At 51.7% G+C, this 27280-nt stretch overlaps 1 protein-coding gene across 1 annotated transcript; it reads right to left on the reverse strand.

The window, feature by feature from the left end:
* Nucleotides 1–21772: 21772 nt before the first annotated feature.
* On the reverse strand, nucleotides 21773–22708 carry LOC135326321 (olfactory receptor 14A16-like). The gene has a single exon (XM_064504202.1). It carries the CDS (start codon nucleotides 22706–22708, stop codon nucleotides 21773–21775), a length of 936 nt encoding a protein of 311 aa, XP_064360272.1.
* Between the last annotated feature and the right edge of the window lie 4572 nt (nucleotides 22709–27280).

The raw sequence follows: 27280 nt of genomic DNA on the forward strand, positions 1-27280 counted from the left end.
CCTCCCTCAGGTGCCCTGAGAAAGGGTGAGAAGGTTGGAGACCTGCACTTTGAAAGTGGACTCCTCTGCACTCAGCAGGGACTGGTTTCTTTTTGGGGTAACACCATCCACCAGCTGAAATGAGACTAACAGACAGACCAGCTGTCCTCACTCTGCAACAAGGAACAGTGGATGCTTTCCTCTCACGACTCACAGTAGAAATGCCAAGGATTTCTACCTTTGAGGAACACTCCCCGGGGGTGACATCTAAAAGAAAATAAAATAGCTACAAAATCCCTAAAACTCTGTTCCTCAAGCCTCATCCTTTAGAATTGGGAGTGAAGACTCCGAAAAGCTCTTCTACATGGTGAGTGGATTTCACCTGACAGGAACTGTGAATGTCAGGGATAGTCAAACCCGTTTCCCCGTTCCCACTACTGTACAGCAGGACTGACTCCTCTGGAGCCCTCAGGAAGAGGCCCCTGCTCCTCACAGCAGCACACTCAGCCAGTGCTAAGTGGAGCTCAAGCAAGGGAGCTGCACAAAGATCCTCTCGGTAGAGAGAGAGGCAAAGTGGGGGGTAGTATGAGATCTGCAATATTTGGGTTTTTTTTTTTTTTTTTTGCTTGAAAAGTCTCTCCTAATTTCTCAATGTCTTTTCTTCTTTGGACAGTCCCCCATGCCCCAAGGGAGCAGAATGTCCAACAGCAGCTCCCTCAACGAGTTCCTCCTCCTGGCATTTGCAGACACACGGGAGCTGCAGCTCTTGCACTTCTTGCTCTTCCTGGGCATCTACCTGGCTGCCCTCCTGGGCAACGGCCTCATCATCACAGCCGTAGCCTGCGACCACCACCTCCACACCCCCATGTACTTCTTCCTCCTCAACCTCTCTGTCCTCGACCTTGGCTCCATCTCCACCACTGTCCCCAAATCCATGGCCAATTCCCTGTGGGACACCAGGGCCATTTCCTACTCAGGATGTGCTGCCCAGGTCTTCCTCATTTTCTTCTTATTAGGAGGAGAGTATTCTCTCCTCACAGTCATGGCCTATGACCGCTTTGTTGCCATCTGCAGACCCCTGCACTATGGGACCATCATGGGCAGCAGAGCCTGTGTCCAAATGGCAGCAGCTGCCTGGGCCAGTGGGTTTCTCAATGCTCTCCTGCACACTGGGAACACATTTTCAATACCACTCTGCCAAGGCAACACAGTGGACCAGTTCTTCTGTGAAATCCCCCAGATCCTCAAGCTCTCCTGCTCAGACTCCTACCTCAGGGAACTTGGGCTTCTTGTGGTTAGTACCTGTTTAGCTTTGGGGTGTTTCATTTTCGTTGTGCTGTCCTACATGCAGATCTTCACTGCTGTGCTGAGGATCCCCTCTGAGCAGGGCCGGCACAAAGCCTTTTCCATGTGCCTCCCTCACCTGGCCGTGGTCTCCCTGTTCATCATCACCGGCCTGTTTGCCTACCTGAAGCCCTCCTCCCTCTCCTCCCCAGCTTTGGATCTGGTGGTGACTGTTCTGTACTCGGTGGTGCCTCCAGCAGTGAACCCCCTCATCTACAGCATGAGGAACAAGGAGCTCCAAGATGCCCTGAGGAAGGTGATTTCATGGACCTTTTTCAGCAGTGGTAACATTGCCACTTCTCTTCACAAATGACTCCTACGGTATCCCATACCAGGACTGAGCATTTTGCTTTCACTTTTTATTGTTTCTATTGTTACTATCAGTAGTAGTATTCCTATTCCTGTTGCTGCACAAATGCTTGGGTTCATTCCACTTTTACTGAGACTGCTCTCTCTCACCTGGTGCCCATGTAAAATTGTGTCCAGCACTGGGTCAGACCTGACTGTCTCACAGTATCTCTGCAATAAAGTAGGTTCTTTCTGGTGCAGTGCTTGAAGGCTGTCTCTTCTTCCAAAGCTGGTGTCAAGAATAGGCCCAAGGAAATCATGACCAAAGGGGCTGCTGCTGATGGGGTTCTCCATGGGTTCAGGAGCAAAAAGCTCATAGTCCTGTAATGATCTCTTAGAGACCAAGGGCTGGATTTAGGACTCACCCATCAGTGTCCAGTGACAGTGGAGGGGATGAATGGTCACAGATTTACATACCTAGAGCTGTGCCACATGTTAAGGCCCAGTGTCAGATGCCTGTCCTTCTGGAGGGGAAGCTGGAGGTGCCAGGAGAGCCCAGGGGATCTACTGGGACAGCTTGTGCCTGGCATGGGCAGTGAATGGAGCCGCACAAAGTGAGAAAGCCTCCAAGATTAAGTCACTTAAAGATAAAGCACTCAACCCAGGTATCCATGGGCAAAGGAGGCCTCTGCAATCCCAGGAGAGGCAGTGGGGACCCAGCTGATGTGGGGAAGGCAGACTGGAGAGTGATTCATGTCATCATCAATGAAATACCATGTGCTGAATCTAGAGGCAAACCTGGACACAAGCAGTAGCTTTGGAAATATTCCATAGTTCCTCCAAGCACCTGCCACATCTGCAGTCCCCTGGAGGGATTAGAGGCCATGGTCCCCATTTGGTTGGATCTGCCTCTGATCCTGACCAGCATGGCCAGTGCAGAGTCACCCTGTGGCCCTGGAGCCTCACAGCTTGCTCGCTCTGCAGAGCAGCACCGTTAGCTCAGGGCCCTGCAGGAGAGCAGGGACAGGGGTGTGGGAGTGGCCAGTGAGATCAGAGGAGGGGTTGGGATAGATGAGAAAAAAATTGGAATTGGGCTTGAAAGTGTCTTGGAGATAAAAATGCTGACATTTAATCCAAGACAAAGTTCAGAGTGTGAGTACACTAAAGCAAGCTCACGGTGCAGAAGCAGAAGTCCTTGCTGTCCTAGCTGTCCACATGGCCTAGGAAGTGTCTGAAGAAGGACTGATGCCCTCCCAGCTCATAGTGCCGTCATCCCTCCTGAAGAGATGCACCAAAAGGAAGGCTGGGACTCTGTCAGAGCTTGCGTTGAAGGAAGCAGGACCCAGAAGCCACATCAGTTTGCTGCTGTCCCTCAGGCCCTGTGCCCAGCACGTCCTTCAGACAATCTCACCTGCCCTGTGTGCTGGTCCTCACCCCAAATGTCGCATCCAGAAAGGGGCCCGTGCCTAGCTGGAGGACTGTGTGTCCAGCTGTGACCCTTGGGAGGATGAAGGACCCTCTCCTGGGTCCTCTCCAGGGCTGGCAGGGAGCATACAGAGGAGGTCCTGGGCCTATCTTCTTGACCTATAGACCATCCTTCTCCCATGAGAGCCCTCAAGCAGGGTGCCTCAGGGCAAAGATGCAGCAGAGCTTGTTACTGCATGAACAGAGAGAAGAAGCTGTCCCCGGAAACTCCTCACACACCCAGTCCCTGCTACCAGCCATTTCCAGCACTGGCCATTCCCTGTGGTCCTGCTGAGGGGTGATCTTTGAATATGACCAGCTCCATCTGCCTGCTGGGCTCAGCACCTGTATGGGGGGGAATGGCTGCCTCACCTGGCCCCTCTCCCTGGGCCCAGATCCCAGCAGTCCCCAGAGCATGGCCTTCTGCTAAGCCCAGGGGGACAGGATCAGGGCTGGGCAGGGGCTGGGGACTGGTGGGAGGCTGCTGGGCAGGAGGGCCATGGTGGCCAGGGCACCGAGGGCTGTCGTGGGGACCATGCTGGGGGGATATTTCGCTACTCCTGAATGCACTTGGTCCTGTGCAGTGCCTGCACAGTGGGGCAGTGGGGCCACGTGCAGGGCAGCAGGGCTGGGCCAGTGGAGGGATGAGGTGCAGACGGGAGCCATCACACCCCAGGCAGGCTAGCAGGGTTGGGGGTCTCTCAGGGGCTGCAGCCGCCAGCACTGTCCACCAGTACTCCCAGACCCAGCACAGGTGGTCAGTGCCAAGCACCGCAGCTCACAGTGCCCCCCGTCCTGTGCCACCATCCTCTCTCAGGAGCACCGCCAAGTGTGTCACTCCCTTCCCAGGTGTGGAGAGCAGCTGCTGCAGGTCTTCTCTTCTCACTCCTGCTGGTCCCAGCTCCTCCCTGGTGTCAACTCACAGGCTCTGCCCTGGGTCACGTCATGTCTCCATACACTCTCCTCTGAGACCACAGAGGGACCTGCAGCACATAGCTCTGCTTGGAGCTGGCCACCACAGCCCACCTGCACAGGGCCCAGAGAACCCAGTAAGGCTGTACTTGGAGGGGAAGCTGTGATTGTCCTTGGTCAAAGTAGATGGGATGGTCTGGCTGGGGCCAAGGGGAGCAAAGGACAAGAGTTAACAAGAAGATTCAGTAAAGCAAATTTCACAAGAGTTTAACAAAAAAAAAAAAGAAATAACCATGATAGCTGAGCAGCACTGGGACAGGGGCCCAGAGATTTTTAAAAATTCTCCTAGAGAAAGCACTCACCAACCTGATCTGACTGTAAAGTTAGACCATCTCAGAGCAGACTGTGGTCCTGGAGACCTCCAGCAGTCCTTCCCAACCCAAATCTTCCATGAGGAAGGGGCTGGAAAGTAGAGTCCTGGGCAGGGGACACTGTTGTCCAGTTGAGGCCTTGCTACATTTGTACTGCCTGGTCAACCCTGTGCTCAGAGTCACACAGTGAGTGAGTTCATCCTCAAAAGGAGTCTCTGCTCCATGGCAACAGGAGTCAAACCAGTGCAGGGAGACTGCAGAAAAGTTCTCAGGAACACGCCAGGCATTCAGCCCCTTCGACTGCTGAGGTGTCCCCAGACTGGTGCTTTGCATCCTGGGTCTTGAGGGCTGAAAAATCTTTAGAGCCAGGGCAGATCGGAGTCCCACCTCCTGGGCCCACGGGTTACAGGACATCAGCAGGGCTGTACTGGCTGCAGGGAGGGAATCACTGCCCAGGGCAGGAGCAGATCCCCTTCTGCCCTCCCCTCTCTCTTCACACCACAGAACAGAGATTGTGTTTCCCATATTGACCCTCCCCGATTGTCTGTATTCCCAGCTGGGGGGAACACAGTCTTCAGACCAGGGAAATGTAGGAGAGCCCAGTCTGACCTAGAGGAGCGGGGTCCCACCACACCTGCTGGGTGGCCAGGGCTGCAGGCTGCAGACCCCACGCTGTTCCCTGCAGACCTCCTGCCTGGGGCTGGAGGGTGCCCAGCAGCAAGGCAGGCATGCCTGCGGTTCTGGTGCCTTTGGGGTGGTGGCCTTTGGACCAGCCTCTGTCCGTAAGGGGCTCAGGAGCTTCTCCACCTCCATGTTAGTGGCAGAGTTAGTGTCCCAGGTGGTTCTCTCTGGAAAGCTGAGGATTTAATTCTCTGGAGAAAGGCAGAAAAGGAAACCCTTCTGTCCAGGGGACTTATACTGCCTCGTCAACCTTCTCCTGCCTTCTCCTGCTGTATCACCCCCAAAATCCTTTGGCAGGAGCCTTTTTTGGTTTCTGACCCTCTCTCTGACCCTGCTGTGAGCATCTGGTGGAACTACAGGCCTCCTGTGCCCCCTTCAACCTGAATTATCCTAAAAGCCTGTGACCTCAGGCCCCATTTCAAGCACAGAGCAATGGGACAAGAGTCATTTGTGCTTTTATGTGACCATCTAAAAGAAGGCAGGTGAACACCTCCTCCTCCCCGTTGACTGTAAGGCAGGCTGGGAGGCACTGCCACAGGCATATCTGCATTACCCCTGAAATTGTTTGCATCCACCTTTAACCACATAGCAGTCCTGAATCCCCTGAGTGGTGGAGGAAGAAATGCAGGCTTTTCTGCAGTGTGAGTTCTCTAGCTCTGTAGTTGCACCTCTAAGTAGATGGTGCCATCTTCTCCTTTCTTTCTTTCTTCCCTGAAGGTCAGCCTGGATGGGGATGAGAATGTGGAGGTTGGCTGTCACTGCAGTGACCGTGAGATGGTGGAGAGCTAAGAGGAATAACAGAATCACTGCCCTGGACTGCAGCAGAGAGGATTTCATCTTGTTCAGGATGATCCTTGTCAGGATTCCAGGGGTGATTGCCCTGGAGGGCAGAGGAGCCATGGAGCCCTCTTGGAGCTTCAGGGACAATGTGCTCAAAGCACAGGAACAAAAGAAAGTCTGCAGGAAAGTCCAGCAGGGCCTGGTCTGAGGCTGGCAAGGATGAAGAGGGACTTTGCAATTTAGGACTTGAAAAGGCAGAAGGAAGTGCACAGAAGGTTGGAAGGGCAATGGGCTACCCAGGAAGAAGACAAGGACACTGCCTGTGTTGGAAGGGATGGAGTTAGGCAAGCCAAAGCTCAGCTGGAGGCCTGCTTGGGCACCAGGACCCTGGGAAACAAAGCCGCCTCTCACTGCCGGAATAGTGTTAATTAGGGGGGTCTGGACTATCTCCTCCTCATCAGGACCTTGAGAAACAAAGCCTCCTCTCACTGCTGGGGCAGTGTTAATTGCTGTAGTCTGGAATTACCACGTCCTCCTCAGGACCTTGAGAGACAACGGTGGGACCCGAGGAATGAAGACACATCCGTCAGCAGAAACAGCAACAGTAGAGATAAGGAAAGAAACAGCCTGCCTAGGGACAGCGATTGTTGGGGACCAAGATTGAATGATGCTGTGTAGGACAGCAGAGAATCTCTAAGGCAGAAAGTAGTGATCTGGTAACTATGATTTGTGGCCAGAATGTGTGCACGTGAGTTGCCAGTGGTCATGTGCCTTCCTGCCTGTGTCAGCAGTCATGGTGTGCCTTCCTGCCTACGTGTCAGCAGCTGCGGTGGGCCTGTCCTGCTGGACTGTCCTGCCCGCCTGCCAGGCATCAGAAGATGTCTTCCTACCTATCACAAGATGCCACAATGCCTAGAAGATACTTGGAGGAGTGGCTGAGCCTGATGGCTATATAACCAGCCATTGTGTTTTCAATAAAGGCTTTCTTGCACCATTCTTCTTGTGGTCCATGTCGTCATATGCCACAGACAGGGTCTGGCATGGGGTGAGATCAGCTTTCTCCCTCTTGTCCCCTAAACTGTAGTCGCACTTCACTGACTGTGCAGGGAATGTAAAGGGCGTGTGGCTAGATGTTTTAAGGACTCCTTTAAAAGGTCACAGTAACACAGATATGTTGAGATTCGTGCAAATTTGGCCATCCAAAAATAGATGAAGCTGGTCCCCCTGCTTTCCTCATCAGTTCAGAGAGCCCGACACCTCAGAGTGAGACATGGTCTGTGCAAAGAGTGAGGGGTGGCACAGACAGCCATGGGCAGGGGGTGGTTTTCTGAGCACCAGGCTCGATGTGAGACACAAAAATATCTTGTTTAATGGTGCAGGCCTGATTATAGCAGAAATGCTTAGAAAAAGACATTAAAAATGAAACAAGAAAGAAATTAAGACAAAGATTTAAAGCAAATAAATACATTGTTATACTTTCCAGCTTTTCTTTTTTGTGTGTGTCCTTATTGTCTTCCTTGATTTGTTCTGTTTCAGTATACTAGTCTTCTGGGGGTGATTATGCATTATCTTTTTTTCTGAAAAGGAAAGTGATTTTTCAGAACTGAGGTGTGATGCAGTCATAGGGTCATGGATGTCTGAGGCCACTTCAGGTGCCCTGGTCCCCTCTGCCCAGCCTCCCTCTGCAGCTCCCAGGGGCTCCGGTCTCCCGCAGGTCCCCTGCAAGACCTGCTAGGCCCAGGCAGGTGCCTCAGAGACACCGGGGCCTCTCCAAGTGCCACTGGGTGCTTGTGGTTGGACACCTGAGCTCTGCCTGGAAAGGGGAAGAACTGTTCTCAACATTAAAAAAAAGAAAAACATATGAGAACATTTTCACCAGCTGAAAGGAGTGAATAATTCTAATTAAACATCTCTGTTTTCCCATGAGGACGTAATGGAAATTTTGAGGAAGGGTGTGAATCTCAGGAGAGGAAATGTTGATCTGCCCCTTAACTTGTGTTACCACTACTCTCTCTCTTATGCTGTGGCTTTAACCTCACTAATCTTTCACATATTTCTACATGCCCTGATTAAATTGGTCATTTCTAAAGTCAACTTGGCATCAGATGATCTGGGCATATGCACTTTCCATAGTTTTCCAGTCTTCCTCCTCCCCTTGCTCTTTATCATTCAGATACTTCTCAACTCTCCAGTCGCTGCTTTAAGCATCTGGGAGTCTAAAGCTTGCCTCATCTTTCAGCAGTCTAATTGTCTCTTCAACCAGCCTTCCCTATCTATTTGTGAAGAACATTTCAAGGAAGGTTATTCCTTGTAGACTGTGAACCTCACTGGAGGCAACTTGGACTTGACATACAGTTGAGGAGTGTGTTTTATTTCTTATGACACTGGATCATGTTCATTTTTCTTTGATCACAATTAAGACAAATCCTTCTGTGTCTGTTTGTAGTTAGTTCGGTAGGGAAAGCAGGCAGAAACCGATGCACATGAGCAGTAAGTAACCTTCTGCTACAGCCTTGAGTGGAAAAAGGTTAGATGTTACTAAGAGTGCTCTAAGTCCCCAGTGGCTGATGAGAGAACTGGCAGGACTGGGGAGCTGGGGAGGAGTATTTCCCATGGATGTCTGACCTCAAGGATGCTGCTTTTCCTACATGTCCAGACATCATTAGGAGACACCGTGGATCAATATCAGTTGGGGAACGCGGATATCACTCTAGTTTGTAAGCTGAAAAATAAGGAAAACTTTAAAAGCAGAAATTGGATTTTTTTATTATTATTTTGATGCTCATTGAAATCTTCCGCTTGTAAATAGACTCCTGAAACCTCTCCAATTAGCCACAGAAGAATTGAAGAGCTGAAGAAAATTATGGAAAGAGCCATTGGTCCTTAGGGTTTTTGCAGTTTAATGAGCCCCATGGTGTATTTGGTGCATGAATCTCCAATGCTGAGAGGAGACTGAACAAACCTCTCAGGAAGCTGAAGTCAGAAGCCAAGTTTCCAAGTTTCTTGCAGCGTTAATGGGTCCCACTGAGGGCCATTAACAAGAAATCCCCCACAGGGGCTGATTAGAGCACAAAGTTGGAGGCCCTGATTGCAGGTAGGCAAAGTCAATGTGCAGGTGGCTGTGATGCCAGGTCAACCTTGATGTATTGTACAAGCAGAATGGCCAAGGCCCAAAGCCAGCCCCGGGGTAGGGTCATCCTTTGTCTCACACTTTGCTAAGGACTCTTCCTGGGGGCAGTGTCAGGGTGTGGGGGTGTGTGCAATGCCTGGTGCAGAACAGCGGTACAGCACCTCCTGGGCTCCGTGGAGGTGAGGAGTCAGCAAGGCCACAGTGCTGTAAGGAAATGCGATCTTCTCATAGGCCTCTGTGGCAGAAACACTAGCCATAGCAAAGGGGACAAAGACCTCAGTTCTTCTGGAGGCTTTCAGCCTTGACATTGCCCTTGGTCATCTCCACCACAGGCTGTCCTAAGTTGTCCCAAAGCTGCACCTGTTTCCCTGCAGCCTGTAGACACCCAACCTGCTTCCCCACCTTGCTTTCACTGCAGGATCTCCCCACCTTTACTGACGTCCCTCTGTCCTTGCTGGCTGCTCCTTGAAACACAAAGCCAGAGGCTGATCATGGAATGCCTCTGGGTGTCCTGGTGCACCACAGCACTACCCTACGAGTGACATTCTTGTTACCTGAAGGGCAGCTGGAAATTCTCCAGATGCAGTTTGTGGCTCTTTCCCCTTCTCATGCTGCTTCCCACTACCAAGAAAAGCTCCACCATCTCTGAAACCACCCTTCAAGCAGTCACAGGCGACTACTGTATTGGCCTTAGCCTCCCCTTCAGCAGGCTAAAGAAGCCCAGGTCTCTCAACCTCTCCATACAGGCCATGTGCTTCAGGCCCCCAACCCCATCTTGACAGACCTCCTCTGGACCCTCTCCAGTTGCTCCCCATTCCTCCAGCACTGGGCAGCCCACACTGGGACACACTGTTCCAGACGTGGCCACAGCAGTGCTGAGTCAAGGGGGATAAGAAGTGCCCTTGCCTGTGTGGCCATGCTCTTCCTAATGAAGTCCTGTATGCAGCTGGCCTCGTTTGTGGTGAGCACGCATCACTGGCTCATATGGCATCCCTCATAACCTCCACGCCCTTCTCCTCGGGGTCACTCCTCTGCCGGTCAGGTCTCTGCCTGTCTTGATGCAAGCGTTGTTGGAGCTCTTCATGTGCTCACACATCTGCCTCCAGCTCCTGCATGATCAGGTGAGGGAGCACAGAGAACCCCTTCACCAGCAACCAAGCGCTGTCCCTCAAACCTGCCTCTGCCTCGGCCCTCCCCCAACCTCTCCACCCTCCTGGGCTGCCCCTTACCCTTCACTTGAGCACCTCACCATGCCAGCCTGCTGCTCCTCACCAGGAAGCTTCCTGTAGCACAAATAACCTCACCACCTACAGCCCAGCCCTGACACCTGCACCTGCGGTTCCCCCTCACCTGCCTCTCCTCTCTCCTCTCATCTCCACGTGCTTTCACTCCAAGACCCCACAGGCCATGCCCTTCCTCTACCTCCTGGGGACCAAATGCCTTTGAGCTAGGCTTACCAGACAGCTGGATGGTTAGAGGCTTTGAGGGAGGAGCATAGGGCTTAGGTTTCAGGCATCAGCGGAGGGTCTGGGCTTTGCAGGTAGCAGGATTAGGGAAAGCTTTTGGATGCTGGTTCAGTGTTGGGTTTAGGGTTTTGAGTATGGGCTAGATTTGTGGCAGAGGGGTTTGGGATTGGTTGGGGGTGAGGGCAAGAGCCTGGTCTAGCACTTCAAGGCAAGGGATCAGGGCCAGGGCTTACCTTCAGACACAGGGTAAGAAGTCACTTTCCCGTGCAGAGCAGCTGGCCCTTGCTGCTCCCTGACAATACTCCTGCTCCCAGAGCGGCTGTCTGTCCTGGCCAGGGGCACCACAGAGGGATGCTGGAGAAAGTCACGTGGTCTTCTGCAACTGCTAGGTCAAGCCATAGGGATAAATGTGATGAAAGGACCAAAGAGGGCAAAAGGACCGGTACCACATCTCTATGCACAGAAATGCTCACAGCCTGGATACAATCCAGAGGAACCAGAGCTGTGTGTGTGACACAGAATGGCAATCTTGTTGGAATAACTGAGCTGTGGTGGGACAGCTCCCATAGCTGGCCTGCTGTGATGGACAGGCACAAGGTCTTCAGGAAAGACATGCAGGGAGGGCAAGAAGGGAGAGATTATCACCTCTGTGAAGGAGCAGCCTGGATGCAAGGTGCTCTTCTATGGGAGGCTGTTGGAGGGCTTGTGGGGCAAGATCTGAGGAGAGACCAATAAGGGGGCATGGTGGTGGGATCTGTTACAGACCATCCAAACAGGGTGAGGAAGTAGATGTGATCTTCTTTTGAAAAATCTGAGAAAGTCTCTGGATCACAGATCCCGGTTCTCATATTTCCCTGACACCTGCTAGAAGGCAACCCTGTGGAGTTGTCCCGTTCTGGGCTGCCCAGTATAAGAGAGAGAAGGAGCTACTGGAGTGGGTCCAGCGAAGGGCTATCAAGATGATTAAGGAACTAGGGCATCTCTCATATGAGGAAAGGCTCAGAGAGCTGGGACTGTTCAGCCTGGAGAAGAGAAGACTGAGAGGGGATCTTATCAATGTGTATAAATATCTGAAGGGAGAGTGTACAGAGGGTGGGGCCAGACTCTTTTCAGTGGTGCCCAGCAACAGGACAAGAGGCAACGGGCACAAACTGAAACACAGGAAGCTCTGTCTGAACATAAGGAATAGCTTTTTTTTTTTTTTTTTTCCCTCTGTGAGGGTGACTGAGCACTGGAAGAGGTTGCCCAATGAGGTTGTGGAGTTTCCATCCTTAGAGATATTCAAAAGCCATCTGGATAGAGTCCTAGGCAACATGCTCCAGGTGACCCTGCTTGAGCAGGGGAGTTGGACTGGATGATCTCCAGAGGTACCTTCCAAACGAAACCATTCTGTGATTCTATGGGGCTCAAGCAGGAGGAGCAAGAATTCATGGAGTCACAGAGGAGTTTTGGTGGGAAGGGACCTCTGGAGGTCTCCAATCAAGCCTCCTGCACAAAGCAGGGCTGGATGGAACCTTCCAGTCCCATCTGGCCATTGCCGCACTGTGCCTGACCCCAGTCACCATCCCAAAACTTGCTCTGCTCCGCTTGTCCAGGCACTGCAGGGTGGCACTTGCTGTCAGTGGGTCACTGCCCTGCCTGCCTTGCTGGCACCCTCAGCTCCTGGCTCCCCTTCCCATATGAAGCAGCCCTGCTCTTGCTGCTCCCCAAAACATCCTCTTTGTAGTAGGACCCCCGTCACAAATGGTGCATAAACAGTACAGCTGTGATATAGAAAAACCTGCTCTCCCAACTATGCATCATAAAATCAGACCCAAGTTGCTGCCCTTGCTTTTTCATCCAGCTAAGACCCCGTGTGATACCAGGGTAGGGGGTCCAAATCCCAAGCATGCCTTACACCTTTCAATCGGCTGTCATGCAGGGGTTGTTGTGGGGATATATGGCCACCTTTTGTACACAGCATCCCTTCCCAAGGCTTTCTTGACTGTAGTACAGAGGCAGGTTGTGGCGGACTGATGAATGAATTTTTTGCCTTAAACATTTCTTGGTGCATGGGGTGCAGGCAGGCCACAACGACTGAGCTGCTGCGACCCCTGAAAAGGTCTCCCTGCGACCACCCGGGACACACCGAGCCTGCACTGAACGAGACCGCAATCGGGCAGAGACTTTGGGATCTGGACTGTAAATTATTGTCCGTTTTTAGAACAACTTCTATAAAACCTGCTTGGCATGAGTGGCTAAATTTGCTGAAGCCTTAGGCCGCACTCCCTAGTACAGTGAGAAAGGGCCCAGAGCTGCTGCAGGCGGGAATGATAAGGGAGTTACCAGCAATTTGCATTCCTGTGCACTGCTGAAACAGTGCTAATTGCTGAAGTTATCACCTTCTTTGTCAGGACCTTGAGAGCTAATGGCTGGACCTAAGAATGGAGACACACCTGTCAGCAGAAACGGCAACAGTAAACGGCCTACCTAGGGACAGTGATGAGACCCAATAAGGAGCAGGAGACCCCAGACCCAAATATTACTATTGGTCTGAACTACCACGTGAGGGGTGGGAAAACTTAATTTGAAAAAGCTATAATTGCCGAGGGATTTCTTTGTTCCCCCCCCCCCCCATCTCCTTCTCACTCCCTCTCTCGGCCCTCGCTCCTCGTCCCTCGTCGGAGGCACCCAGCTTGAGCTGTGATTCGAGCGGAGTCAGCGGAACATCATCGGCCTCGGAGTGGTGGTAGCTAGCTTCCTCTCTCCTTTTCCAACTTTTCTCTATCTTTTCCCCTTACCCTTGTTCCCTTTTTCCCTTCGCCTCCCCTTCGCCTTCCCCCCCCCACACACACGCCTTTTCTCCCCAATTCGTGGAAAATAAAGGTAAAAGGTTGTACGATATTTGACCGGTTTTAGCGTCTTAATCTCGTCCTTGGGATCGTAACGAAACCCTCCCGATATTGGATCGGGACATCTAATTGGCGTCACGGACAGGATCCCTTGAGACGAGAGTGTCGTACAACCTTATGGTGTGCTGAGCGAGTGTGTGTGAACGAGACGTACGAACAAGTACGAAGCGAGTGCGGAGTTCCGATCCGCGGTTCCGCTCTCCCGCGAGGGAAGCGGCCGGAGACGAACGAAGCGTAAGGAAGGAGTGAATGGTGAGATTTTTAGTATACTGGTTTGTGGTTTGGCTTCCTGAGGGCGTATAGGGGAAAACTGGATTTTAAGGTGTGACCCCCTCAGGACGATATCCCTTTTGTAGGACATTTTTGTACTAGTATACGGTTTGGCCTCCTGAGGGTGTATAGGGGAAACTTGGATTTTAAGGTGTGACCCCCTCAGGATGATATCCCCTTTGTAGGACATTTTTTGTAGTAGCTTACGGTTTGGCCTCCCGGGAGCGTATAGGGGAAACTTGGACTCATTTAAGGTTTGGCCCTCCCGGGACGAAATCCCCTTTGTAGGATATGGCCGCCCAGAAGGCAGGCGACTTTTGTGGAGAAATCGAGAAACTATATGACCTTTTGGAAATACACTGTTCTCGCCCCTCGCCCTCAGGACGAGACTGGGCACGGAACCATTGGTCCCAATTGCAAAGTGTAGTGGACCGGATAGCGGTCTTGCAAAAAGAAGCTAAAGTTAAGAGAGGAAAAGGGAAAGCTATTGTTTGCGCTGTGCTAGGAGCGTGCCTAGCAGCTGCGGTGGAGGACAGGCAGCGGGCACCTTGTCAGGCGGAGGCTGCGAATGCCGCGCTGCAAGCGGCGGTAACAGCCCTGCAAGAACAATTATGGGAAACCAAGCGGGCGCTGGAGGAGGAGAAACACCAGGGTCTGATATTGAAAGAGGAGCTAAGAAACCAGCTCCTGAGGGAGACAGACACCCTTGCCGAAGGTGAGGTGCTGCCTGAAGGAAAAAGGGTACGCCAAATTTACCCCCAAAGGGACCTAAAAAGACTAAAGGAGGCCGTAGACGACCCCCCCCATATGTGCCCACTAGTCAAAACAGAATATATATACGAGGATGATAGCGACAACCGCCCCCAGGTTGTTACCAAAGAAATCCCTTTCACAGCTACCGAATTGGCCAAGCTGCGAAAGGATTTTGCCAGAACGGCTAGGGAATCCGAAACCGAATACGTGTGGAGGGTATCCCTGTCGGGGGGGGACGGAATCCTGCTATCTGAAAAGGAGGCAGAGGGATATTGGGGCCCAGGCGTGTTCCTGACAACCGGCGATCGCCGAGCCCCGTGGTCCCTGACTCAGAGGGCCGCGTATTGGGCGGGGGGGCTGAACCCTTTGGAAAGGGGGGATCCCCTAGCTATAACAGGTTCCGTCGATCAGTTGCTGGAAAGTGTACAAAAGGCAGCTTGTCTGCAAATGATGTATGATCGGGAACTCAAGCCAAACCTGAGCTCTCCGATGTTATCGCCAGTAGATCCCGAGAGGATGACACCCCTAATAAGGGGACTTCCTGATTCCCTGAAACCTATTGGGATCCAATTGCAGGGGAGAATCCAAAATGTACCCCGCGAGGAGAGAATTGCGGCTGCCCTGGAGGGGATGGTAACCCCCGAGCATCAGCGGCTGGGAAAAAGGGTGTGGACCTGGGGGGAGGTAGCCCAGGAACTGATCAATTATGGGAGGAAATATGGGCCAGTCGGCCGGACTTATCAAAAAGCAGAAACTAGGGCCGTGCGGGCGGCAGAGCCAGCAAACAAGCCGCTGGCATTCTCTGGGAGGAGCCCAGACTTGGCCAGAAGAGAAAGATCCCTGACCCGGCAGGGACTATGGCAATTGGGGCTGCAAAAAGGCGTGCCCCGAGACTTGATGGACGGGCTCTCAACCAAAAAACTAGAGCTTCTGGTGCGAAGGTGGTCCGGACAGGGACCCCCGCCCAGACCGAAACAACCCCCCGCACCAGCGTTAAACGTGGGGGAGGAGTTCGAGGAGGATGAAAGGGCGGTGGGAAAACTAGCTCCTCCGCCCCCTCAGGGTGTGGGGGGAGGCGGAGGGCGGATGTTTATAAGACAGCTCACCTGCAATAACAAAGGAGACTTGTTAATCACCCTAGCGGTGGGGCCGAAGAGAAGGCCTGTAACTTTTTTAATTGACACAGGGGCCCAAATTACAGCGTTAACACGGAGTGAGGCGGAACGGTGTGGCATCTCGGTCCCCTCCAAACACCTAATAGTTTTAAGTGCTCTGGGGAAGACCCAGACGGTGCCCATGACCCCGGTAACATTGTGGTTCCCAGGGGAAGAGAGTCCTGTGGACACTATGGTGGCTGTGGGGCCTTTTCAAATGAACCTCTTAGGCATAGACGTCCTGAAGGGGAAACAGTGGCGGGATTCCCAGGGGAATTCGTGGTCTTTCGGCGTTCCTCAGGTCAGAAGACTGACCGGAGATTTCGGTGTGGCAGTGCGCTCGCTGCAAGCGACGCCTCCCCTCCCCCCTTCCCGGCTGACTAATGTAAAACCCTATCCGTTACCTTTGGGAACGAGAGAGGGAATTAGCCCAGTATTGGAGGACCTGAAAAAACAGGGAGTTGTGATCCCAGCACAGTCCCCCTTCAATTCCCCTGTATGGCCAGTTCGAAAACCAAATAAGTGGAGACTAACTGTAGACTATTGGCAATTAAATAACAATACAGGCCCATTGATGGCAGCTGTGCCAAACATTGCTGAATTAATAGTGACTATCCAGGAGCAGTCCCACCCTGTGATGGCAACAACTGATGTCAAAGACATGTTTTTTATGGTCCCTTTGCAGCCTGAGGACCAAGAGCGTTTTGCCTTCACGTGGGAGGGACAGCAATACACGTTCACCCGACTACCTCAGGGGTACAAGCACTCCCCTACGCTAGCCCATCATGCGCTAGCACAAGAGCTTGAAACTGTCCCCATACAGGCAGGAGTCAAAATTTATCAATACATAGATGATGTGCTCGTGGGAGGGAGCCGGGTAGAGGACGTTGAGAAAACGCAGTGCGACATTATTGCCCACCTAGAGCGGATAGGGCTGACAATTCCGCCCGAAAAGATCCAAACTCCCTCCAGCGAGGTAAAATTTCTGGGAATTTGGTGGAGGGGAGGGATGACCTGCATTCCCCCGGATACCCTATCCTCATTGGACTCAATTAAAATGCCGGAGTCCAAGAAGGACTTGCAACATGCTTTAGGGCTGCTTGTGTTTTGGAGGAAGCACATTCCCGATTTTTCAATTATTGCTAGGCCATTATATGACTTACTACGGAAAAGGGCTCACTGGGAGTGGACCTTGGTCCACGATGAGGCGTTGCAGCTGCTGGTCTTTGAGGCAAATGCTTACCAGGCCTTGGGGCCAATCCACCCCACCGACCCTATCCAGATTGAATGGGGGTTTGCCCGGACCGGACTCTCTATCCACCTGTGGCAGAAGGGACCAGAGGGGCCTACACGGCCCATCGGGTTTTATTCACGTAGCTTCAAAGACGCTGAAAAGCGGTATACTACATGGGAGAAGGGGCTGTTTGTAGTCAGCCTTGCTCTAAGGGAGGCTGAACGAACTATTCGAAAACAACCCCTAGTTCTCCGAGGGCCATTTAAGGTGACCAAAGCAGTCCTGGCAGGGACCTCGCCCCCTGACAGGGTGGCTCAGAGAGCCTCTGTACGAAAATGGTATGCACAAATAAAGCATTATTGTAAAATCTTCTCCGTAACAGAGGGAGCCACTAAAGTATTAAATATACAAGATGAGGCAGACTTGAATAAAGAAACCCCCCAACTTCCCTCTGTAATTCAAGTAGCTCCCACATTTTCCGATCAGATCCTAAATGCATGGTTCACAGATGCTTCCTCAAAGTGGGAAGGGAAAACCTGGAGATACCGGGCTGTGGTGCTCCAAGTGGGGACTAAGGAGCAGATCATTACAGAGGGAAAGGGCAGTGCGCAGGTGGGAGAGCTGGCTGCAGTGTGGAGCGTATCCCAATGCAAAAGCCAGGCTACTTCCCCTGTACACATCTACACGGACTCACATATGGTGTTCAAAGGCTGCCTGAAATGGCTTCCTTTTTGGGAGCAAAATGCCTGGGAGGTTAATAGAATAATAAATATATTCGGAGAGCAAAAGATGCTAGTGGGAAAACCTACAAGATTCACACAAAATGGATTATTCCCTCCTCCTGACCCGAGGAGCGAGTTTGTTCTTATTTATGTTTTCAAAGGTGGTGGTGTGACCAAGATGCATCTACTGCTCTGGACCATCCAGATTCAAGGATGCATCCATGAGGGCGACGAACGACCACTCCCTCTACCTTCCCCCCACCCATTTAATCCCTTCGAGAACAACGAGTTCGTGTTGCTGGCGAAAGCAGTAAGCCAAACTTTCAATTTAAGCCACTGCTGGGGTTGCAGAGGACCGATAGGGTTATCAAGCTGGCCATGGATGTCCACACCCCTCACCCCAGACCAGATCGTAAGCAATTACAGCGAAACCGCGGATGACACGTGGAACGACGGTGGGACCTGGCCAATTCAGTTCCCAGCCATGGGACAATATTGTTTAAATTGTACCCAGGAGGGAGGGATTGAAGTGGGGGAAAGTCAATGGACACTCACTTGTAAACTGCTCGATAAAGACAGGAATCTCCAGCTATGGATGTGGCTCAATGAAACGGGGCACAATTGGGGACTTGGGGGATACTGGTCAAACAAAAATGAAACTGTAACTCACCAACGACCCAATTATCCCCCTTACAAGCGAACCTGGGAATGGAAAGACACTTCTGGGGCTTGGTATTGTACCGGCCGAATAGGTGATGGGGCAACCACATTTTTCAGCCCTCTGGGTGACAGAGACACAACTTACTTTCAATTCCCACCAGGGATAAATGGGCCATTTGCTCAGGGCATCGGAGCTAAGAAGGGGCATTATTGGATCTGTGGACACACAGCATATAAATTTTTACCCGCGGGGTGGTCGGGAATTTGTTACATAGGGATTATCAGACCATTGTTTTTCCTTTTACCAGAAACAGGCGGACCTCGGTTAGGCATAAAGGTATATGATAACCTCGGGGACAGAAGGGTTGCCCGTAAGACGCGATCCATTAAGGTAGATTTGGGTGGGATGCAAAAATGGGGAAATGAGTGGCCTCCTGAACAAATAATTCAACATTATGGGCCTGCAACCTGGGATCCTAATGAACTAATATCGGGGGTGAGAGAACCAATTTACAACCTAAAAGTGGCTCTAGAAATTATTACCAACAAAACCGCTGATGCAATAGATCTTTTAACTCTCCAGTCCCAACAGATGCACACGGCAATCCTTCAGCACCGCATGGTTTTAGACTATCTGTTAGCTGAAGAGGGAGGGGTGTGTGGGAAATTAAATATTTCCAACTGTTGTTTAGAAATAGATGATGTAGGCAAGGTAGTTCTCCAGTTAACCAAAGATATTAGAAAAATAGCCCACGTCCCCGTCCAAACCTGGAACGGCTGGAGTGGCAATTTGTGGTCCTGGTTACCAGAGGCACCATGGGTGAAACAGTTCATATTGTATTTGTTAGGTGCAATTGCCGCTTTAATGTTTTTTACCTTGTGTAATTCCTTGCTTTGTTCAATTAATCCGACATGTTGTGTCAAATATGCAATTTGTTCCTACCACACCCTGAAGGAGGAAATTGCATATTGACATCCATACCGCATTTGTCAGCTGTTATACCTGTTGTAACAATCACTTACCTTCGTTAACTCAATTTTGATGTCTATTCTGTGAAGTTAAATGTTGCTAAAATTGTTAAAGCATGAACTTGCATTGGGCAACACCTCTGTTTAATCACTGTTAAGCACCTTTTACCCGAACCTATATCCTTCCTTTTACTCTTCCCACGACGTGTTCTACACTTTCTATACTTCCTTCTGATCTCTATCTCATATCACCACTGTGAACAAAGGCTATGAAGACTTCAGGAAGGAGACATACCAATCAATGTTTAAGTCACGGGGTGGTGTGGCGGACTGATGAATGAATTTTTTGCCTTAAACATTTCTTGGTGCATGGGGTGCAGGCAGGCCACAACGACTGAGCTGCTGCGACCCCTGAAAAGGTCTCCCTGCGACCACCCGGGACACACCGAGCCTGCACTGAATGAGACCGCAATCGGGCAGAGACTTTGGGATCTGGACTGTAAATTATTGTCCGTTTTTAGAACAACTTCTATAAAACCTGCTTGGCATGAGTGGCTAAATTTGCTGAAGCCTTAGGCCGCACTCCCTAGTACAGTGAGAAAGGGCCCAGAGCTGCTGCAGGCGGGAATGATAAGGGAGTTACCAGCAATTTGCATTCCTGTGCACTGCTGAAACAGTGCTAATTGCTGAAGTTATCACCTTCTTTGTCAGGACCTTGAGAGCTAATGGCTGGACCTAAGAATGGAGACACACCTGTCAGCAGAAACGGCAACAGTAAACGGCCTACCTAGGGACAGTGATGAGACCCAATAAGGAGCAGGAGACCCCAGACCCAAATATTACTATTGGTCTGAACTACCACGTGAGGGGTGGGAAAACTTAATTTGAAAAAGCTATAATTGCCGAGGGATTTCTTTGTTCCCCCCCCCCCCATCTCCTTCTCACTCCCTCTCTCGGCCCTCGCTCCTCGTCCCTCGTCGGAGGCACCCAGCTTGAGCTGTGATTCGAGCGGAGTCAGCGGAACATCATCGGCCTCGGAGTGGTGGTAGCTAGCTTCCTCTCTCCTTTTCCAACTTTTCTCTATCTTTTCCCCTTACCCTTGTTCCCTTTTTCCCTTCGCCTCCCCTTCGCCTTCCCCCCCCCCCACACACGCCTTTTCTCCCCAATTCGTGGAAAATAAAGGTAAAAGGTTGTACGATATTTGACCGGTTTTAGCGTCTTAATCTCGTCCTTGGGATCGTAACGAAACCCTCCCGATATTGGATCGGGACACAGGTCAGCAGGACAGGGACAGGGTCAGGTCAGGACCCAAGAGGTGCAGGGCCAGCCACAGCCATGTCCACAGTGTAGTTCAGGCACAGCCCAAGGACAAGGGCAGCAGCTCCCTGGCAAGGGCATGAGGCCCCACAATGAGGCCAGTCACTCTCTGTCTCCCCTGCTCTTGTGCCCAGCAGATCCCCCTCCCTGTCTGCCTGCAGCCCCTCCATGCCCACCCCACTGCCCAGCACAGCACCAGAGCCCTGGCCCTGCAGCCCCTCCAGCAGCTCCTGCTGCCCCAGGGACAGAGCAGCCTGCCCTGAGGTGGTGACCAGAGAAACCTGGTTCTCCTCGTTTCCTCTCTCTGAATGCTGCCCTGCTTTTCTCCTGGGACATCCCCGCTTCCCAGAGAGCCTTTCCCCAGGTCAGTGTGTCAAATCACACTGGGACTCTGAGGCTGTTCCCTGGAGCCTATGGAGTTCACAAGCAGAAGAGCAGGCCCTTTTGTAGTCAAATCCCTTGGGTGTATTTTTGGCTCGAGCTTCAGAAGAAAGGCCAGACTTCATCAATGTCACTGATGAGCCCCCCTTTTATTATAGGAAATGTTATTCTGGAGGCCAGGTCTGGCACAAGAGTGTCCATTGTCAGGTCCTGCCTGTACTCACAGGATGCATGCACATGGAAATACAACCATATCACCACTGCATTGCAAGAACACTTAGGCCATATACCTGCACCAGATCAAGGCAGGACGGTGTGACAACGAGGAGAACAGCCCAGAGAAGAGAAACGCTACCGCTGTTGGTGGCTGTGTCTCCAAGAAAGCTGTAGCCACCCACACAAAGGCTACAGTGAGGAAGTGCCTGCTGGGCAGGCAGTCCTGAGGAGCAGAGGGTCTGTCTCCAAAGACTACATCCAAATTCTCCTCCCTTCCACTCCCACTCCACTTTGAGTGTTGAAGCACTGTAGAGAGAAGGACCAACCCACGTTGACAGGCAACAGCCACCCTTGCAGGAGAGGGCTGCGAGATCACACCCAGACTGTGGCTAGGAGAGCTGAGCTCTCCTAATGGACACCGGACTCATGGTCTCACCCTGTCAATACTCATCTGAGCCTGACTCTGTGCCCTTGAGCTCCCTTGGTGTCAGTGCCAAAAGAGACACTGCAAAGGGAAACTCTCATTGCACTAAGGGCATCTGAGGGAGCTCAGACTAGCAGGCTCTGAGGCTCCCCCACCTCTGCTGAAGAAGGGGGAAGCCTGGCTTCCTGCTTCAACACAGTCTCTGGGTCAGATTTAAATGAGAGATTTCTGAGAAGATGTGACATGAACAGGATATTTTTCTTTGTTTTTTAATGTAGATGTAAAGGAGAAAAGTAAGAAAGAAATAAATGCACATCTCACAGCCTTGATGCCAGATATCCTGGCAAGTGAATGAATGTGGGACAGTTATTGGTGCTGACCATGTACACGTTGGATCAGTTTCTTCAGTGCCTCCTTCAGCTCCTTGTTCCTCATGCTGTAGATGAGGGGGTTCACTGCTGGAGGCACCACTGCATATAGAACAGCCACCACCAGATCCAGAGATGGGGAGGAGAGGGAGGGGGGCTTCAGGTGTGCAAACGTGCCAGTGCCAACAAAGAGGGAGACCACGGCCAGGTGCGGGAGGCACATGGAAAAGGCTTTGTGTCGTCCCTGCTCAGAGGGGATCCTCAGCACAGCAGTGAAGATCTGCATGTAGGACACCACAATGAAAATGAAACACCCAAAGACTAAACAAAGACTAACCAGAAGAAGGCCAACTTCCCTGAGGTAGGCATCTGAGCAGGAGAGCTTGAGGATCTGGGGAACTTCACAGAAGAACTGGTCCACTGTGTTGCCTTGGCAGAGTGGTATTGAAAATGTGTTCCCAGTGTGCAGCAGAGCATTGAGAAAACTACTGGCCCAGGCAGCTGCTGCCATTTGGACACAGGCTCTGCTGCCCATTAGGTTCCCGTAGTGCAGGGGTCTGCAGATGGCAACATAGCGGTCATAGGCCATGACTGTGAGGAGAGAAAACTCAGTTGAACATAAGAAAAAGAAGAAAAAGACCTGGGCAGCACATCCCGAGTAGGAAATGGCCCTGGTGTCCCACAGGGAATTGGCCATGGATTTGGGGACAGTGACAGAGATGGAGCCGAGGTCGAGGAGGGAGAGGTTGAGGAGGAAGAAGTACATGGGGGTGTGGAGGTGGTGGTCGCAGGCTATGGCTGTGATGATGAGGCCGTTGCCCAGGAGGGCAGCCAGGTAGATGCCCAGGAACAGCACGTAGTGCAAGAGCTGCAGCTCCTGTGTGTCTGCAAACGCCAGTAGGAGGAACTCGTTGAGGGAGCTTCCGTTGGCCATTTGGTCCCACTGGGCTTTGGGGACTGTCTAAGGAGGAAAAGACATTGGCAAGGTAGGAGAGACCTTCCTAGGAAAAAAAAATAACATTTCTCTTTGAAAACACCAAGTTGCCTCTCTCTTTTTTGGGGAAGATCGTTGGGCAGGTAGGTACCCTGCTTGAGCTCTGGTTTTTGCTGCCTGAGTGTGCTGTGAGGAGCAGAAGCCTCTGCCCATGGGCCACAGAGGAGTCAGTCCTTCTGCACAGTAGTCGGAACATGGCAACGGGGATAAACAGCTCTGGTACTCATAATTGCTATCAAATGAAATCTATTCATTATGTGGAATGGCTTTTCAGTGTGTTCACTACCTGCTCTAAAGAATGAGAATTGAGGAACAGTGTTTTAGGGAATTTTTAATAATGTTTTTTTTTTCTCTCTTAGATGTCCTTGTCACACATGGGGAGTGTTGCTCAAAGGCAGAAATTCTACTGTGAGTCTTGAAAAAGAAAAAAAAGGATTCATTGCCACTTGGTACAGAGCGAGGATAGCTTGTCTGTCTATCAGCCTTGTTCGCAGCTGTCCTGTACTGACACCACTTTGAGCTGGAGGATGATCACTCTCATATGTTGCCCTAAAAAGGAATCAGCTACTGCTGAGAGCGGAGAAGTCCAATTTCAAAGTGCAAATCTCCAAATTTCTCTCCCTTTCTCCAGGCACCAGAGGGAGGTCTCCACACTCCCCTTCTAGCCAAGGACACACAGGGCTCTTTTCAGCTGCCCATTTACAACCTCCCACCACCATTTCCATGCTCTTCACATCTCTATAACTTCTTCACTGGTCTCTCAGATATCACAGAGATGGTATGAGATAGCTGTGCCTTGCTGGAGGGCAGCTCGCAGCCTGGCAGGACACCACAGGGAAACAGTCAAAGGCCTGTTAGGACTGAAGATGGGCTCTCCTTAAGGGACAGTCAGCTCAATTCCCAACCCCACGGACTGCAATTCCTGGAGCCACACTGGTCAAAAGTGGGCTGGGGCAACAGCACTCCCATGCAGACCCCTCTCTTGCACGACATGCAGCCTTGGTGCCTGAACTGCAGCTGAAGACCCCGACCCCAGGGAGCCCGAGAGAAAAACAGGAGCAGCATGGAGAGGAGGGGAAACAAGGAGCAGCACCAAGATCTTACTGCCAAGGGAGGCAAGGAGAGAGAGACAGACAGGTGCTCGGAAAAGCCTGTACCTTACCCAGCTGGGCATGCTGCCTCACAGACAGTGACATTGCAGGGCAATCGCTCCCTTTGTGGCAGGAGAGATGCCCCTCTCCTCTGCCAGAGGTCTGGCTGCCGAGGAGGCAGCTCATGCCCTGGACTCCATGGCTGTCAGGGCAGAGGCTCTGCTGGGTGGGAGAAGAGACATGAGGGGCTTGCTCAGAAGAAGTGTCTGCATCAGAGGGACTGACCATGACTTGCCCAAATCCATCCTCTCATTGTGATTCTGTTAGCAGTTCCCTCTCATTCCCTGCATATCTCTGCTGCCTGGAGCAGTCCCTGCTGGAAGCTCTTTCTCTGTCCCAACATCTTTTCCCGGTCATCCTCTGTGTGCTCAGTTCTGCCCTACTGAAACCTCCCGGGACAGGGCACAGGCCAGAGGCACCTCTGTGTTTGCAGGTCCTAAGAAGCAGGTGACACAAACCTTGACTAGCGCAGAGAAGGTGATGCTGGTGCTGTCTGCAGGCAGAGGTGGGAGTGGAGCAGCTTACTGAGGTTTCTCACACCTACTGATCCCTGAGAGGGAAGGTTTGGGAGTTGCAATTCCTTACCAAAGCTTTTTTCTCCCTGCCAAAATCTGGAAATTGAAAGTGCAGACATTGAGAGGAAAGCTCCTTCCCTTTCAAGTAGCCTTTTCTTCACTTTCCTCTAAAAAGACTCCTCAGAAATGTCCTATGCATAAGCTAGAGCTGTGAGCAGCCCTGATCCGGGCAGCACCCTCTCAACAGCAGAATGAACCTGTCCTGATGAGGGGCACACTTCCCACCCAGAGCTTCTCCCCACAGTGCAGTGGGGAGTTTCCTGGGCAGGCTGAGTGCTGACCCTTGCAGGCAGCAGAGTCACTGCCCCAGGCACACAGCACCCAGGAGCACAGGGACACTGCTCTGAATTACAGCCCTGGGCAGACCTGTGTGCACAGCCCAGCTTCATACACCACAGCCATTCCTGAGAAAGGTAACAGGCTGCCCTGTCAATCTGATGTTGTGGCTGGGAATCTCTGCTCTGAAGCATCTCATCCTACTCTGAGTGGGATCCTTAAAAAGACAGTCATGCGATGGGATAGCTGTAGAAGACCCCTCCAGGAACCTCCATAGCATTGCCCTACAGCCAGATACTTACCGTGTCAAGGGCTGTGAAGATTTCTCCCACAAGCAGCTCTCCTCTGTCCTCCCACTCCACACTGCCTTGCACTTCTCTCTGCCTTCTCTCAGCTCGTGTCAGCAGCAGCAGGCAGTGCTGAAGCCCTGCTGCTCTTGGCAGAGGAGCTGCTCCCGCACACAACTGTCTCAGTGCTGCCAGGTTGCCATGAGCTCCTCCTGTTTCATTAGCCTGGCCCCACTTGGGAACAGTAGCCCAGCTGAAGGTGTGATTTTGTTTGTCCTTTGTACTCCTCCTCCTGGGAAATGCTCACTAAAGTAGACTAAAATAATCACTGATGGTCCCTCTCTAAACACTGAAGAGACACTGATTCCAGGACTGTAATTTGTCTCATCAGAGGAGGGTTATCTACAAGAGGTTTAAATGTCCCCCTCTGGAAGGCCCTGTTCCGGTCCGTTAACTAGGCAGGACACGTAGACAGGGACAAGAAGGGAGGTCATTTACCCAGGGTTCAGGTATTGATTCAAATGAGTCAATCTGGGCATTTCATGCCAGGTGAAAAACCCCTCGTCTGGAGTGGGATTCAGCAAACTCCCATGAACTCCACAAACACACACGAGGTGGGACTCCCCTTGCCCAAGCTGAAGTGCGCACAACACAGATGTCTGCACACAAGATCCTACCATTATAATCACTGGAGATGGAGGGTGGCAGGCAGTTGCTCACACGCGAACCCTTGGTGACATTTGAAGGGACAGAGGTGGTCCAGGGCACATGCCAGTGTCTGCTTGCTCTGGAGGAGGAACCTGCATCCTTCTAGAGCATCAGGTGGAGGCTAAGTGAGGAATATCCTTGGCCATCTCCAATGACACTAGAGGCCTACTATTACAACTAAAGCGCCACTCACTCTGATGCTGAGACACAAGCAGATCCGTACAGTGCAAACAGCTAATGTAATTCAGTGCAGACACTGGATTCAGTGACATAAAGATAGGCTATACGTAGGGCCATGTCTGATGCATGGCATGTCCAGCACAACCACATGTCTCTAGCAGATACAGCAGGGGACCTACAGGAAAACCATGCTCTTTTGGAGTGGCAAGGGCTCCAGGGCATCTTGGGTTCCCTACCTGTGCTCAAACCGCTGAATCCCACAGCTGCCTTGAGGCAAAGTCTATCCCATCTACATCCAAGCATGCTGCATAAATGAGAGGCACATCACACCAAGGTCTCCACTCTAGTCTCTGAACTCTCAAACACTTCTAGCTTTCCTCCTCCTGAACTTCTTCTCACCCCCAGATGATATGAGCAGGGACTGTGCTAATGAGGTGGCTGGATCCACGGTGACTGGATCACAGGCTGTCCAGGCCCAGGAACACCTTCCCTGGCACCTTGTCCTTCCTGGAGATCATTTCAACCCCATCACAGGGCCCAAGGTGCTACAGAGTCAGTTCAGGCAGCAAATCCCTCTCCTGCCATTTCTGCATGGCCCAGCTCTGTTTCTGCCTGGCCTTGGGCATTGCAGGGTTTGCTCTCTTAGTGGGAACCTCCTTTCACCATTGCATTGCCACTTGCTATTTGCTCTATATGACCAGGAGCACAACCAGGAGGTTGAGGGGCATGATGATCCCCTCTTGAGTCAGTATTCATTAGACCATGTATACTGCATCTATCTTTGGGTCCCCAGAAAAAGAAAGGGGTTGATAACTGGGAATGAGTTTGGTGGAGGATCCTCCAGATAATCAGGGAGCTGGAGCACTTCCTCTGTGAGGAAATGGGGCTTGTTCAACCTGGAGAAGAGATGGCTTTGGAGAGACCTCATAACAGCCTTCCAGTGGCTACAAGGAGGTCATCAAGATGATGGAGCCAGGGTCTTCACCAGGGTGCATGGCGGCAGGACAAGAGGCAATGGGCATAAGTTGAAAGAAGAGATGTTCAAGCAGTGGACAAGGAAAAGCTTCGCCACTAAGAGGACGGTCAAGCATTGGAGCGCGTTGCTCAGAGAGGCTGTGCAGTCTCCTCCCTTGGAGGTTTCCAAGGGCAGGCTGAATCAAGCCACAGCAACCTCATCTGACCACAGAGGTGACCTTGCTGTGAGCAAGGAGATTGGGCTAGAGACCTCCTGAGGTCCCTTCCACCCTGGAGGAGTTCCATGATTTTTCCCCCTCTGGGTCTTCGCTCTTTGATGTCGAGGAAAACACAAAGGTTTCCTGTGACAGTGGAAGTAGA

The sequence above is a fragment of the Dromaius novaehollandiae genome, unplaced genomic scaffold (genome assembly GCF_036370855.1).
Source record: "Dromaius novaehollandiae isolate bDroNov1 unplaced genomic scaffold, bDroNov1.hap1 HAP1_SCAFFOLD_27, whole genome shotgun sequence".
In the NCBI taxonomy this organism is placed as follows: Eukaryota; Metazoa; Chordata; class Aves; order Casuariiformes; family Dromaiidae; genus Dromaius; species Dromaius novaehollandiae.

Excerpts from the sequence above, each read along its gene's own strand:
- LOC135326321 (XM_064504202.1), bottom strand. The coding sequence starts at position 22,708 with ATGGCCAACGGAAGCTCCCTCAACGAGTTCCTCCTACTGGCGTTTGCA.